The 17,022-nt window shown below is 31.9% G+C and overlaps 1 protein-coding gene across 3 annotated transcripts; it reads left to right on the plus strand.

The window, feature by feature from the left end:
• Positions 1-4,777: 4,777 nt before the first annotated feature.
• Positions 4,778-16,785, plus strand: LOC148599321 (neural cell adhesion molecule 1-A-like). 3 transcript variants are annotated; one of them, XM_088558476.1, is made up of 13 exons: positions 4,780-6,329; positions 7,158-7,244; positions 7,494-7,547; positions 7,975-8,238; positions 8,896-9,165; positions 9,519-9,845; positions 10,736-11,035; positions 12,386-12,472; positions 12,665-12,692; positions 13,259-13,299; positions 13,926-13,994; positions 14,385-14,434; positions 15,321-16,785. In XM_088558476.1, the coding sequence occupies exons 1-13, from the start codon at positions 6,182-6,184 to the stop codon at positions 15,528-15,530; spliced, it is 1,935 nt and encodes a 644-aa protein (XP_088414602.1). In that variant the 5' UTR covers positions 4,780-6,181; the 3' UTR covers positions 15,531-16,785. The 3 variants fall into 3 exon arrangements, 2 of the variants coding, with proteins under 2 accessions (XP_088414603.1, XP_088414602.1); XM_088558477.1 differs by lacking the exon at positions 12,386-12,472 and having other exon boundaries at positions 4,778-6,329; XR_015917940.1 differs by lacking the exon at positions 12,665-12,692 and having other exon boundaries at positions 4,779-6,329; positions 15,321-15,411.
• Positions 16,786-17,022: the final 237 nt, after the last annotated feature.

Consider the following 17,022-nt stretch of genomic DNA (forward strand, 5'->3'; position numbering starts at 1 on the left):
ATTCCTATTCTGCTAATAAATCGTCGGAAAGCTAGCATAAACATATCGAGTGTCATATCTGAAACTAGTTCTAAAAGAACGGCACGAATATTGGCAGAAGCGAATAAGCACAGGTAAGTCTTTACACTTTGTCATTTACTCTGAACAATTAATGGTCCAGCGAAATCGATTCCAGTGATCTCAACCGATGTAACACTCTGAACTCTGTCCTTAGGTAGCGGTGGCGATACAGGACTTCGGTATGGTTTACCGAATACTTTACGACATTGAACGCATCGTTTTAGTATAAAGTTCACACACTGCCGTATAGACGGTATCCGGTACGACTGGCGTATATGCGTAATTGTCTGTCCGGCTTCTGGGTGTAGAGGTTTATGATGAGCATCAATCACAATAAGATATGTAAAGGCGTGTCGTTTCGGTAGGAAGATAGGATGTTTCGTATTATAGTCCTATTCTGTATTGTGAATACGTCCCGCGCTCCTGATTATTCCTTCTTCGTCGACGAATAAACGCAACTGCCGCGTACGTGGTAATTGGCATGTAACTTGCGGTTTGCAGAGTTCGCTCTTCTCGTCACTAAAATGGCCGTATTGAATGTCTAATATCCAATATTTCGTCGCCTGTCCAATTTCGTTCGTACGGTTTCTAAATCTGTATCGTTTCCTATTCATACATCGCTGCATGAATCTCAAAACATAGCTGGTTACACGCAAATGTCTCTGAAGTAATGAAAATCATGCTAAATTGATAATTTTCGATGTCCCGGTATCTAACTCGGCTATAGTCGTTCGCTGCTCATCGTTGTGTGTGGTCGTCATAATTGAAACAACGGGTTTCACGATCGGAGTCAGTGTTAGCCAATGGTCTTCTTTTGTAATCCATGTTGGTCCATTCCACCACAATGTAGATTGTTCCAGTTGCTCAGCTAATATTCCGCGAGTCTGAAGTTCGGCTGTTTTTGAATTGGTTGGAACGTAATTCCATTGACAGTCCAATTTGTGTATTTTGTTGATACGAATTACCAAAGTGGTTTCTTTGATGCAATCCAATGAAGAACTATCTGACTGTCGCTCCATATTACAATACGCTTTACCTTTAAAGTTGTCCTTTAACTGCGATACCGTACGTGTTCCTACTGCGACGGCCCTCAATTCTAATTTCGAAAGTGTTTGACTGGGGCTACACGATTTTAGCGATAACTAAAGCTGTCGAATTTCCTTTACGCTGTTGCTCTATACGCTTGTTCATCGGAATCTACGAATACGTGACATCCTTTATAACGTTTTTAATTTCTGTCTACATTTGCAATATGTTCTGAGGTAAAATCTCGTCCCACTCATAGCCTTCCTTCCAATGCTTCTGTATGAGTATCTTGGCCCTCACGGTCCTAATAATCCAAGAGGATCGAAAATCGACGAAGATTGTCTCAGTACTTCTCGTTTTGTCGCTTCTACGTTTCTATGTTTTTTTTATTCTTCAGGGGAACTTAGATCAGTACTTAGTACTTCAATATTTTGATTTACCCTTAGAAATACCCGCAAGGTATAGTACACGTGTTTTACTTATTTATAGTATGCTAATTAGAGTGACACTTGGACAATCATGACACTGACCTTATGTAGTTTGGTTTTGGAGGGAAATTTATATTGTGTTGGTAAGTGAGCTCGTTTTAGTCGGTAGCCATATTTCTAATTTCAAAGATGGAAGAAAGTTGTGTAGATTTGAAGTTTTCAGAGGTTTGTTATGTTAACATTTATTTACTAATATTCTTTACCTTAATTTTGGAAGATTGAGACTTCTAGTGATTTTATAAACTCATACAACAAATGAAATGTAAAATTGATATTTGAAAGTTTTCTTGTAGAAAATGACTCGTGATTGTTGTGATGCAATTTTCGGAACAGTGATGTAGTTGTACTTTTGAATTTGGATGGGTCCTTTGCACCTCATGTGAGGTATGGTATTTAGTTTCAATATTGATGTTATTAAATTATGGATTTTACTATTTTTGATCGATAATTTGTTTCATGCCATGCTATTCTGTTCAAGCTTTTGTATTTTGTGTAGAGATGCAAAAGTGTTATTTATCACATAAATGTGTTACCAATCTAATATTTCAGACTTGAGCTATGTTTTCTCAGGCGTATGTTTTTATACCATAAATTTAATAATTATAAATAAAATAATGACGAAGTTTGTTTACATAATGTTTATTTTTAGATATTTGATGCAGTGGATTGTCGTTTAAAGATAATAGATTTATTTTTTTTGCTCTTGAGTTATAATGTTACTTTTGTTTTATAGGGAATTTCATCGGGATATACATCTTATATAAATGGTATTAAAACAACCACATACTCTATTCCTCCAACGCCCGGTCAGATCTAGCCAGGCGTTTCAGCACTATCATCGTTTAATATGTTCTAAGATAGAATTCAGTAATTGCAAGTGTTTATTTTCAAATGAATTTGTCATTTATTCAAATGGATTGGGAATCGTTATGGTTTATTCTTCTGCGCTAAAAAAAACTTATCTGTTCAACGGGTCATAGTTTTCATTTCCTCTTTTGTCTACCCCGGACTTGACTTTTTATGAGCAACTCGGTGGGTATTTCTAGAGAAGCAGAAGACGCTTAACCTATTGGTGCACCGGTTTCCTGCTCCAATTTTTTAGTGGGGTTCAAGTTGCTCATTTGCTTTTGTTATTTTGTATGTATGATTTTAGTTACTATATGTTCTTTTTGTGTTTGTCTGTTTTCCATGTCCCGTCTATGTCCCTGGATTACATTATTTTGATTACCGCTATAACCTTGCTTCCCTTGACTACTCTTTCAATATGGTAAATAACTGAGGTATTATCTATGGGGGAGAATCGAATGCATTATTAAGTGAACGATTGTGATAGCACACCTGTTTTTTTTTGTAGAAGATCATATTGCTTGTGCTTTAGTCATGTTTTCTTTATCTTCGGTTTTAATGTGTAATCTATTTAATTCAGACCTCTACATTGTTTATGCAGATCATACTTGTTTCCTGTGTTCATGTTCGGTCCATGTACGTATTAACGTATTTGGATTATCCCGTTGCTGACGTTTCAACATTTTTTGTTAATATTTGTTTTGATGACATGTTGACCTTCCTTTAAAGGGGGATGACAAAAGCCCATAAAAAAAGTTAAATCCTACCTTAGACATGCGTCTGTCCACAGTCAGGAAATATTGGTCATTAATGTGTCTTTTTGTCGTTATTTTACCTTAATTAAATTTTGATGATTTGTTATTGGTTAGTTATCGTGAATGTTATAATTTTTGTTGTAATTCTTTCTGAGCTTACAAAAAAGTTTTGGTAATCTTTGAACGTATGTACTATAGTTCCACCATATCCTACTAGAGACGTTATCATATAATTTATGTAATACACTGGTGTACATGTATTTGCTCTGTTCCACTAGATCAATTATTTTATAAATAATACAAACATCATCATATAACAGGACATAAATTTTCACTTCTTGATATTTCTTATTCGGATATATTGATAGAGTAATCAAGGGAACTAATGCCCTAGCGGTAATCCAAAGAATGTAATCCAGGAAAGCATATGTTTTCATAATTCAAAATAAAAATAAGAGTCCATATTGTTTCCGTGAGGTATAAACCTAAGTCAAACAAAAGACATCCAAAACAAATACGCATTTAGAAAGGCAATATAGTAACCATGATTCAGGATAAAAATTCCTTATATTTATATTGTTTTTTTTATATTTATTTCAGACCTTACAGGGGTGTCATACCCGTATGTGGTCTCAACAGTTGGTGCATTGCTAATTCTATATGGTATAATAATGATACTTCGAAAGGGTAAGGTTTAATGATACTGCATAACATTAACAAAAGTATAATGTAACGATGGTATTACGTTAACATGTTTTGGAACTGTGCAACTTTCTTAATCTTTTGCATACCATATGTAAGTTTTCACTTTCTAATTCATTTACGAGTGGTATTCAAAAATGTTGTAGGGACATGTTGTAACGAATATTTGTTATAAGGTACTTTACATTTGATATCTATGTATTTCAGAAGAGCAAATCAGGAACTGCATTGTTTGTTGTGAATTGTATTTTAAAGTGTAGTAATAGTTATCGCCACTTATCGGATAGTTGATGATTTGTACATTTCTTGGAAGTCCAATGAGAAATATGTATGTATTGCTGAAAAGTGATATACAGATTGTTAGCCTGTTTTTGGTGATAATGTTTAATTTATTTGAATATTTGTTTAAATAATTGGGAAAAAGTAAAGCAAGTAAACCAATACAGCTTTTACAATACAATTAGTTTGGTGAGTGCAAAACGAAAGTGAAGGTAGGAAAAATTGCTATTTATAGTTCAAGACTACTTTTCTGTCCGATCTTCGTAGACACACTCTATTTTCTCTGCCGGAAATTATTTTTTCACATGTCCTTAGAAATGCTACATAAGTGAAAGTGTTTTTGAATCAATTTACATATTTTTTTTTAAAAATCCTAAAAATATGCACTTCACTATAGAAGTCTATGGGAAAATTAATACGATACTGAGACCATCACCACCGTAATAGATCGTTCCCGTAACTATTCATATACGATATTTTAGAATGGATAACATTATTTGCATTAAACATTACATTTTTATACCAGGAAATGCGACTCCAACAACGCTTCCGCTAGTTAAATTTCAGGGTTGGTATAAGCGAATAGTGGTCGCATAAATTTTCAACAAGTTCATTCAATACTGTGAAAACACAAACTCACCAATCTAATTAAGTTCTGATAAATTACACAAAAAAGGTTTCAGAATATCAAGATTGTACATCGGTCTACATTGATACAGACACTCGTATTTCATATGAAATTGAAGTTTATTTCCTGGTTTTGTAAAATGTTATGACTGAAAATTGCAATACAAATAAGTAATAAATATAGGTAATTAAGCTTTAGGTTTTACACTCTTGTTCAGTAAATAAAAGCTTGCTGTGACATAAACATACGTTTTCATTATATTACGGGATCAGTTTTACCAATAAATGTGTCTCAACTTCATATCAGAAACATCTGATCAAAAGCCTTAGGGACTTCAAAATTTAAAAAAAAAATCATACAAACGTTACTCGAAACCAGACATATCAAAATAAGGAGCCAAAGCAAACACCGATGACTTATGCAAAGTATATCAAACGAAATATAACATATAATAAAAAATAAAACACTATTCAAACAATGTTATTTGTCTAGAGTCACATTAATTGCACAATAAAGAGAAAAATCTATATCCCTTTATCATATTATGTATTCAAACAACTAACGGGGTATTTTTTTTATTTTTTATTTTTTTTTGGTAATTTGATAAATACATATCTTGAAAATGGTTACAACTAACAAACAATTATAGTAGTCATTTGTTATCATCACCTATATTCTTCTCTAAAATTTAATACACGCACCAATAGTTTCTGCTAACATTTTATACAGATCCAGATGATGTATTTGTTGAGAGAATCAAGTATACGATAAAAATTATTCCCTACCAAGCACTAGGTTTGTTGACAATATTGCTTGTAAATAGAAGAAAATACAAATAATCTAATAAACTATTTATTTTTATCTGCTTTATAATGATATTTTTTATCTGCTTTATAATGATATTTTTATCATAATTACTCAATTTGGTAAACTAGTCATTTAAAAGAAAAAAGGCAATGAAAAACCGGGGATAATTTTGGTGATTGGACAAAATTACTTTGTCATGTTCTAAAATTAAAACAAGAACATAGAGTTGTAATCAAGAGGTGATGCATTTCTTTATTAAACTCTGTGTTGACATCATCGAGAAAACGATTTTGGGATGATAAAGGAAACATTGACTGTTATCTGACATCGCTTATACAGGACGGATCATGAAGGTTAATGAAAGGTTGGATTTCAATCCAAAATCCATAAAATATAGATAGGAGTTGTAATATTATTTGGATATTGTTTTGTCAATACTTACAACATAAACTTTGAAACGATATATGAATACTTTTTTTTACTAGCTAAATCGAAATCTAATTTATGTTGAGTTAGTATTCAGCGAGACCGGACAGCGGTTTTATAATCATGGGGAAGATAGAACTATCAACTTTGACATTGACCATTTTATGGTAGGACCACCATTATCATCATCTAAATCTGCAGACAAAGGTTTTAATGAAAACAGTCATGATGACTTGATGAAATTAATGAAATGTTGGGAGAACGTGATGGAAATTTTACAGCGTGATGAATGCAGGATCTCGAAAGGAACAGGTGAGTTTTGCAAAGTTTTCAACAAGCATCTTAAAAGACTCTACACTAAGTTTTTTTTTTAATATTGTTTTCACAGATATGTTGAAGTTGGTGAATTGCAATGTTTAATATATATAATGTATATATCTTTTAAATGCTCCGCATGAAACCACTGTTAGCTATATTTCTAAAGTTGAATACATGTTTCATATCATAGTTACTTTTAAAGCTAATTCTACCATACTCCCCCATTTAAATCCACATCCCCGTACGCTACCCCTCATATACCATATTACAAAAATAGGTAGGATGTATATATCAAAGAAATAACAACCCCACCCGGATGAAAATGTCACCCCAGGGACACACATTGGTCTTAAATGAATGACAATGAAACAACATGTTAACAATGATATAGAATGATATCGGGAGTTTTCGATAACAAAGGAGAAAAAACAAAACAAAACAAACAAACATAAAAACCAACCCGCTGAAACTGTTTGGCAATGGTAACAGTGCACTACAGGCAAATCAATAATACATATGTCTGTTTCGGCCTAAATATAACATTCAAAACTGTAGAAAATAAATTTCAATTATTCATATCAACTCTTAATATCAGGTTTACATGGATGTTTTTACACGATTTGAGTAAAATGGATCGAATGTGAATTAGACAACGCCAAATATCCATATCAAAACAAGTTTGATAGTAAACAAATGGATCACTATTTATTAATAAGGGTCAATGTTTCCTTCCTTGTATATTATTTATTGTTTATGTACAAAAAATAACCTCTGAACTTTTGAAACAATGGATAATATATATAGGGAAACTTCAAATTACAGGAATTCCAAAAACAACAAGAAATAACATAGGAGTTACTATGATTGTGAAGCTATTATGGTTAATTATATCTGCTAAGCTGACTAACTGTAAGTAATTATTGTTTTCCAAACTGGTAAATGATCAAAATTGATATAAATGGGGCCTGTTTTGTGTTTATGTTTACCGCATTAACCTTGGTTCCCTTGATTACTCTTTAACGTCTAGTTCATGATTGATATGGATACCGTACCCTTCTTTCTTAATTGCATTAATAAAACATGCATAAACGTTTATTTGTTTTAGTGAAAGTGATCTTAGAGTGAAATTTCCTGTTCTATTTGTATCATTTTTTGCAGGTGAATTCGAAAGTTTGAAAGCCGATAACATACAGGTCACTACTGAAACTTGGTGTATGTATTTTGGAATATCTAACCATTCAAAAAATGAATCAATAAATATGTTAACAATTGAAATAAGTAGTACACTAATTCTAAATAATAATAATGTTTTCTTACAATGTTGTTCATACACAGAGAATACTTTACATCAGATTTTAATGACTTTCAGAGCAGAAATTATACATATTTTGTAGGCTTCAGTCCAATATAATATTTATTTGGAACACATCTCAAATTTCCTGAGTTCAGTTAAGAGAGAAGTTTTCTTATCTAAGTTAAATAACAATGGGGATAGTTATATGTGGCTGATGTATCGATCAGTTCAATTAATTGATAATAATGTAAATATCTATTAAATATTTGAATCAACAATCAGTAACAGTAACCAAAACAAATTCTTTGTAAATAAAAAATTAAAATACGATTTTTATATGAATAGATCACCCTTATGTCCGTTTTACCACTGACATACATCCAGTTATTGAAGGCGATGTTTTCGTGTTGCAATGTTCGGCAGATAGCTACCCTCCTACATCCTTAACTTATATAAAGAAAGACAATAACAATGCCATTCTGAAGAGTTGTGATACCTTCCAATGCAGTATACATTTAAATGCGTCACGTCATATAGGTGGGAACTACACTTGTATAGCGGAAAATGAAGTAGGAAGACAACAGTTGATCACCACAGTCAGAGTCTTATGTATGAATAATTTGTTTTTTTTTTAATCAAAGCTAACGACTTGTAAAACAAATTCATATTGATGAAAACATATATTTCATATTTCATCGATTAGCAACAACGTGAAATAGGTTCAGCCGAAACCTACTAGGTGTTACACATGAAATATTTCGACTCAAAACAATACAAAACAAAACAAAATCATTGGAATACACAGGTTAAAATTATAAAGATGGTTCCACGACCAGCATTCTGTATCCGTACAGCTTTGAGAAAGATTAATTGTTTTATATGAAAGACGATTTGAGATAGATTTATCAAGTCACACGAACTAAAAGCAACGTGATTTTTAATAATTGACATGGGTATGAAATCATTATACGCATGAGCATATGGAACATTAAAACAGTACTAAGTGAGTATGAGACTGAGATTCAACAATTGTGTCGATAATTTTGCTTTTATGATAATTCCTGTCCTGTAATTTGAAAATTAGAAGTAAACGTAAAAAGGAGTCTGAGGTTTTATTTAATCATAATAAGTACATTTGACGAAAGCCGGTGGAAAAATTACCGATTTAAGAAGTAATACAAAACACCGTCGTTACAAAGCGGTTACAAAGAAAGACAGATTAGATAAATCATTTAAATCATGCTGTAAAACATACTTTTATTTTAGATTCTCCAGAAATAAACGTTTATCAACGTAATTACACCTTACAGTGTGATGCCCGTGGGGAACCAAACAACTCGTCTTTTGTGTCATGGAAACATTACTCAGAACAAGGAGAGTTTATAAGATCCTTAAATGGTTCCGAATTGCTTGTTCTAAATTCTTCTAATACAAGGTATATGCTGAATGGAATTTACCAGTGTGAAGCAACTAACGGAATATTAAATTTAGACGGCTATTTAGTCAATTCTGGCAAAAAGACCGTACAGTTTGTTGGTGAGTACAGAGTTAAAGTTATAAAATGGGTATTCCTCAATTATTTTGTTTGCATATTTAATGTTTGTAATGAACTATATTTTATGAATATATTGAAAAACGAGGACTAATATAGATGTTTTATCTTTCTCAATAAGGCTTTCTATACGTAAGCCTTGAACATATATAATACGTTAATACACTGGAGAAATGTAAAAATAAAACATTACTTTGATACTATAAACGATGTAAGTTTATTGGAATAAATATCATAAAAATCTGTAAAACTGGGGCAAAAGGTGTCCTTATAACTTTTGTGACTAAAGGCAATTTTAAAGTTATATTGCACAAAATGAATTATTATTATTTTAAAGGTATTCCTGAAATTTTACCGAATACACGAATTATACAGTACGAACGATACAACGAGTCCACGCCAATTACTGTCTTTGTTTATAGCATTCTGCCAATAACTGTTACGAACGTTTATACAACTGAATTTCAAAAACTGGAAACAACGCAGATAAACACGAATTATACTAATTTTACAATAAATGTCTTTCAAAAAAAAGTCTTAGTGTCAGGATACCGGGTAATGCTACTAACAGATCGAGTAGAAAAGAAAGGCATAACTAGTTATATATTTGAACTTGGTAATGATAGAGGATCAACAAACTGCACGATACACGTGAAAGTCCATGGTAAGGTCTATGATTAATTTACACTGTAGAAAACTTAAGAACAAAGAATTGAGGATAGCATTACACAGAAATTTCATCACAACCCTGTCATCATGCACTCCCTTACGTTATGATGTATACATCTTCATCATGATAATCGATTTGTTCCGTGTCATAGTATTTCTTTTTCTTCCGTCTATCCCGGACTTAATATTTCTGAGCAACTGGGCTGGGGGGATTTCAGAACAAAAAGCAGAGTACACTTATCCATCCAGTGCAGCTGATTCATACTCTTATTGTAAATTTTAGTTATTTCGTGTTTTGTTGAGTGTGTCTTTTCTCTCAGGGTAATTATTCTTTTAGTTAAAATTCTTGGTTCCCTTGATTTCTCTTACTAACGAATCAGAATGGGAAAAGTTTATATGCCTAATTCTTAATAAAAATCAAAACGTCTTCGCTTGTATTAGGTTTTCTATGGCATACCTGTGACATATTTTGCTATCTACAATTTTACTTTTTGTGTAATTGTACGAATGTCATGTGTGGAGTATGTGCTTCCGCCTTTCGTAAAAATATATCACAATAAGTGATTTTTCCAGATCACTAGGAAAAAACAAAACAAATATCTACTGGTATTTTTGTTTAAATTCAAGATGTGGTGAATCATGTTTTTACATTGTCGTAAATAAATTGTTCGTCTTCAAAGTTTAGTTCTTCATCATAGTTGTTTTATAATGTTCATTGTATATACACTTAAGGCTATGAATGTTCCTCATTTGGTATGTGTGTTTCAAGACGTTTATTGCTGCTTTTTTTTAAATTTGAATCCTTATTGATGGAAGTTGTTCGTTACATTTTATCACCCTATATATGGAATTTGTATTTTAAATATCTTTTTACATACTGTATAGATGTTCCTCTGGTTCCTAAAATAGAATACTTTACAGTAGAAGGGAGAAATGTACTGCTAAAGTTCAAGCCAAATTGCAACGGTGGATTACACCAACAATTCGTGGTAGAATATAGAAAAACAAGTGATCAAAATTGGACTCGCGCTGGCATTATCAATGACACATTTCAAGACGACACAATTTTATATCGATTACCCTTACTTGAACCAGACTGGGAATACTGCGTGCAAATATATTCCGTAAATGCTATTGGACAAAGTGATACCACAGAAGTGTGTTCCATCAACACACATGTTCTCGGTTAGTAAGACGAATAAAATCCATGATAATACTTCTTGTATTTATTTGATTTCATTCAGTTTTCCATCTGAGTTATGTCCAAAATGAATGTTTTACATTTTTATAATCATTGCTATTATTACAATTGTCTTTTACGAAATTTAAGTTTTTTCTTGCTTAAACATTCTTCGAAAAAAATGAGAACTAGAAAAAATACCCTCTAAATTAATAACCTCAGTCACTAATTTTCTAAATAAACTATACATCAAGCAAGTTAATATAGCAAGAACCAAAATGTACAAGAATGTTAAGAATTTTAAGGAAAATTATAGTGTTTTGTATTAGGTACAGATTCAGTGGATTTTGATTATTTCCCCCGTCATGATGATTTTCAAAATGCGAGCCTTAGCGAGTTTATTAAAATCTTAATGCAACTAGAGAACGTGGAAAAAATATGTTTACCATAAAAACAGGCTGCCGAAGAATCAATTTCACTACTTAAAATTTTAAGAACAATGAATTGAGGATAGCATAACGCAGAAATTTTATCACAACCCTGTCATCATGAACTCTCTAACGTTATGATGTATCCATCTTCATCATGATAACCGATTTGTTCCGTGTCATAGTATTTCTTTTTCTGCCGTCTATCCCGGACTTAATATGTTTTAGCAACTCGGGGGGTGATTCCAGAAAAAAAAAGAGTACACTTATCCATCCAGGGCATTGTAGTTATTTCGTGTTTTGTTGAGTGTTTCTTTTGTCTCAGGGTAATTATTATTTTAGTTAAAATTCATGGTTCCCTTGATTTCTCTTACTAACCACTCAGAATGGGAAAAGTTTATATGCCTAATTATTATTAATAAAAATCAAAACGTCTTCGCTTGTATTAGGTTTTCTATAGCATACCTTTGACATATTTTGTTATCTAGAATTTTACATTTTATACAATTGTACGAATGTCCTGTGTGTAGTATGTGTTTCCGCCATTCGTAAAAAAATATATCACAATCGGTGATTACTCAGCATTACTAGGGAAAAAAATTGTATTTTTGTTTAAATTGAGGGAAATGTATTGGAGCATACTAATTTTATACTGTTTACATCAAAATCAATATTCATTAAAACATTAAACACATTTTAACATAAGACAATGCAAGATTTTTCATTTTCTGTTTTACGCCTTCAGTTGTTTTGTCACTTAACGTTTTCATAATATATAATGAATCTATGTGTATGGAAAAAAGATGAATATGAAAATAGTTTTTAATGAGATCTGAACCTTAGTAAAAACCGTGATTCTGTGTGATGACAATACAAGTACAATAATCATACTTAAAAGAAAATACATCTTTATTGTTTTTATTTCAGAACAACCACAAGTATCATACCCTTATATAGTCTTAACAGTTGGCACATTGCTTATACTATTTTGTATAACAATCATATTGCGAAAAGGTAATGATTAATTTTATTGCATATCATAGTGACTATAAGATATTTCGATATTATCCATTTGATCTTGTATTTTTTTTACTTTCAAATTCTGTTTGTAGATCTTTTATTTTACGAATTCTATTTTGCGAAACGAAACAGGGTCATATTTTATACATGGTATCAAATACCGTTTTTAATTTCTGTGTTTTTCAGGGAGGCAAATTAGGATTTGCATTTTAAGGTATGAACAGATTTAGATTGGACCGTATCACCACTCTTAACACGAAATGTTTTGAAATGAGAACAGAAATGTGCTTACAGTATATTTGTTTATTTCGTTTATTTATATAGTACAGGTATACGGCAACAATTAATTAAAGCAATGAGGAGTACTATGTATATTTAGTCAATACGTGATTTTAGGGTATTTCCCGTCTTATGTTGGACGTGCTTTTTTATGATTTTTGTTCATAAAAGTGAAGCAAGTAGAATCATAAGGCGTCCAAATTAATGAATAATGATTTGTCTAAAAAGGAGCTTTTAATGGAATACAAGTTGCTTATTTACTTTTGTGTCTTTTTTTAAGTATAATTTTGGATATTTCATGTTTTACTGTGTGTGTGTGTGTGTGTTTTCAATACCCGGTCTTGGTCCCTGGATTACAGTCGTTTGATTTCCGCTAGGAAAATGGTTACATCCGTTACTCTTTCAAAGAAGAGAATGACTGTTATAGGTCAATATAAACCGATAAATTTATTTTGTAAATAAATAGCATTTCCTGCATTTAACCTTATATTTTTTTACCAGGAAATGTGGCTCAAATGACGTTTCCGTTAGAGAGGTTCAAGGTTCGTATATTCAATAAAGGTTATGTTAGTTTTTATGTTTTGTATTGATACACTGTAATGGATACACAAAAGGTATTTTTTGTCATGAATTCCAAACTTGTTTCCATTATTGATCAATCTTAAATCATTTGCTTGAAGATATGCAAATGGTTATGCAAAAGGAATATCAATGACCGTATATTGATTTCACATCAATTATACTATAAAAACCAATGTAAAAAAAAAAAAAAAAGATTGTGATACGCTATAACATTACCATCCCTTTAATTTATATTCACGTGTGTCATGGATTAATATCTTATCAGCAACTGAAAAACAAAATACTAAGGATCTTTAGTATTTACAAAAATATTACAAACTTACTCAAAACCCAAAATAATGAAACATGAAGTCAAAGCCAGCACCGATTAGTTCTATCAAAACCAATGAAAGGAGCCTTAACATTATAATAACAATTCCTCAGCACAGATAGTGTCATTTGTCCATTGTCCATTTAATTAAATCCTATAGTCTTTTTTTATATTATAAGGTACAAAAACATTCAATTCATTTACATAATTTATATTCAAATGAACTAGAGTATACGCTCCAATATTAATATTTGTTTTGCAAAATTCATTGCCCAGATTCATCAAACGAAGTAGCAGAGAACCAACTGTACCTCGCCAATGACTCCCTTCCTAGGCCAGAACCAGGTTAGTTGTCAGTATTGCTGGTCTATCGGGTAAACTATTCAGCTTATAGTAATTAGAACAGATGGGTAGAGAGCAATTATATGGGAGTGGGAAGATCATCACTATGATGATAAACTGAATCATACAAACAATGTTTTACATTTTTTCATAATATGCACATTATCGTCATTTGTAAAAATCAACGGTTCACAGCAATACAAATGCCATTAAGTATAATATTTTATGGCATCGAAGCGCCGAAAGCTCATGTTTGCGAAACTGGCATATATCGCAAGAGAATTTAATACGGTTAAACGATGCTTGTAATGTGACTATACAACGGAATGGAATTCTTAGAAGTGACTTTTGACATGTAACTTTATGTCCTTCAATGTCAAGTGTTTGTTTTAGGAGTTCACGTCATGACCGGAAATGAAGACAACCAGGACGTTAATCCAATGGTTTGTTTGGGCATTTTCGTAATAATTAAAATAAGATCACACTTTTCTCACATTTCTAATCTGAATACAGTCAAATGTAATACCATTCTATACAGTATATGATTAATTATCACCAAACTCCATATAACGATACACAAGCGAAATATTTAAAATGCTTTTCACGCAAATCCCACGCGATTTTCCCCTTAATTGAGCAAATACAATTAGTGACAAAATTCTTCAGGTGATGTCTATATGAACGTTCCAAATGAAGTTCATTTCAATTGAAATCCACGGAACACATCTGAAATTATCCTTGGTGTCATGTAAGGCTCGATTTTTTTTCTGTGTCCATCATTCCTGACTTAGAACATTACTCCTATCATTGATACATATATTATCCATTAGCACAGGATTAATATATATCATTTTAGCCAACCCCGTTAGTAACTCGGTACAAAAGTACATTTTTGTAAATAGTTTTCTTGAAACTTCATTCAAGTCTATTGCATGTATTCTTGATGTTCATTTATTGGGAATGTTAATATGTATTTGAATTAAAACAATAAAAAGGAGATGTAAAATGAAACTTAAGTACATGTAGAACTAATCACAGGACGACAATGTTGAAATTATTGATGATATTAACAGCTTAATGACATCGTCTGATGCCCTGACAAATCCAGAATTTGTTTTTGACAAAAAAGAGTGCTTTTCGATCAACGGTCCAGAAAAATTTTCAACAACACCCCTGCATCGGCCATTTCCATAATACTTGCAATATAAAATGTGAATATAAAAATAAGGTAAACTACAAAAAAATTTAAAAATAATTATAATAATATTAAAAAATTTTTTTTTTTAAAATTAAAAAAAATAAAATTACGATTATTTTGTATTTAAATAGCTGAATCCAAGTCTAAATTACGTTGAGTTAGTATTTAGGGAGACCAGTCAGCGATTTCAGATTCGAGGGGAGGACCGGACAGTCTACACTGATATTGATCATTTAATGGTAGGACCACCAATATCATCATCCAGTTCTGAAGACGAGGGACTAAATGAAAACAATAATGATGACTTTTTGTCGCTCGATCAAATTACTGAAATGAAGTGAGAGCGTGAAAACAGCCTGATCAATACACGACTTCGTAGTGCACACATGAGCTTCTTTAATGTTCCATTTATGATCTTTAAAGATTCCATGCTTAGATGTGAATAAAACTTTTGGTATCAATTTGATGATCTAACACATTACAAAGACAATTATTTGTTTGATATCTTTGCTTTGAATATTTTTTTCATGACATCTGACTATTGTTTATTATTTTTAACACAAATATACTCTTGCTCAATAATTGAATTATGACCTGTTATGTATCTTAATTCAAATGATAAGCATAATATTTTGTTGAAAGAGTTATAAGATTTATTTCTTTTTGCACACTGAATATTAACAAGTTTGTAACTTTGTACGTATTTTTTGTAGTGACTTTATGTTCTTTGTTGTGCATGTCTGTTTTCCATGTCTGGTCTTTGTCCCTGGATTACATTCTTTTGATTACCACTAGAACCTTGGTTTTCTTGATTAGATCCTTAAATCTCAGTTTCTGCTATATAGATGACGTATTATCTTTAAACAATCCTAATTTCGGGGATTTGATACATCGCATCTACTCCAAAGAACTTGTTATAAACGATACTACAGTCACTGTGAAGTCAGACTCATACCTTGACCTACACTTAGAAATCGATAGTAAAGGAAAACTATTGACCAAACTTTACGACAAACGTGATGACCTTTCATTCAGAATTGTCAATTTTCCTTTCATCTGTGGCAACATCCCGTCAGCACCTGCGTATGTAGTGTGCATATCACAACTCATACGTTATGCCAGAGCTGGCCGAAACTACGCCGACTTTTTGTATCGCGCTAGAACTCTAAAAAATCGCTACTTGAACAGGGTTATGTTGCTACAAGATTGAAGTCATCACTACACAATATTTATGGTCGTCATCATTAACTCGTGGATCGTTATGGTGTATCCATCTGCACCATGAAAACTGATTTATTCAACGGGTCATAGTTTACCTTTCCTCGTTTGTCTACCCCGGCCTTGATTTTTTAAGAGCAATTCGGCGGGTGTTTCTAGAAAAACAGAGGAGGCTTAGCCTACCAGTGCACCTGGTCCATGTTCCAAGTTTCTGGTGGAGTCCGAGTTGCTCATTTGCTTTTGTTACTTTGTATGTATGATTTTAGTTACTTTGTGTTCTTCGTTGTGTATGTCTGTTTTCCATGTCTGGTCTTTGTCCCTGGATTACATTCTTTTTATTATCTTGATTACTCTTTAATCATATCAATAAAACAACGTGTAAAACAGTGGATGTAGTTGTTTTTTCTCAATTTCGATCGTTCTTATATATCATATACCATGTAGAAACATTGTTCTTCATTTAGTATGGGAACATTTTGAGTCTAAATACATGTACAGAAGATAAATTATTCATGATGTGTTTGATAATTGTATGTCAAATATTATCGCCTTGATCGCTATTATCGTAAAAGATGTTCACACTTTTTTTAAGAAATACAATTTTCTTGGTATTTA

Source organism: Perna viridis, chromosome 13 (genome assembly GCF_037379345.1).
Source record: "Perna viridis isolate PV_CMFRI_1.1 ecotype Kerala chromosome 13, ASM3737934v1, whole genome shotgun sequence".
Classification (NCBI taxonomy): Eukaryota; Metazoa; Mollusca; class Bivalvia; order Mytilida; family Mytilidae; genus Perna; species Perna viridis.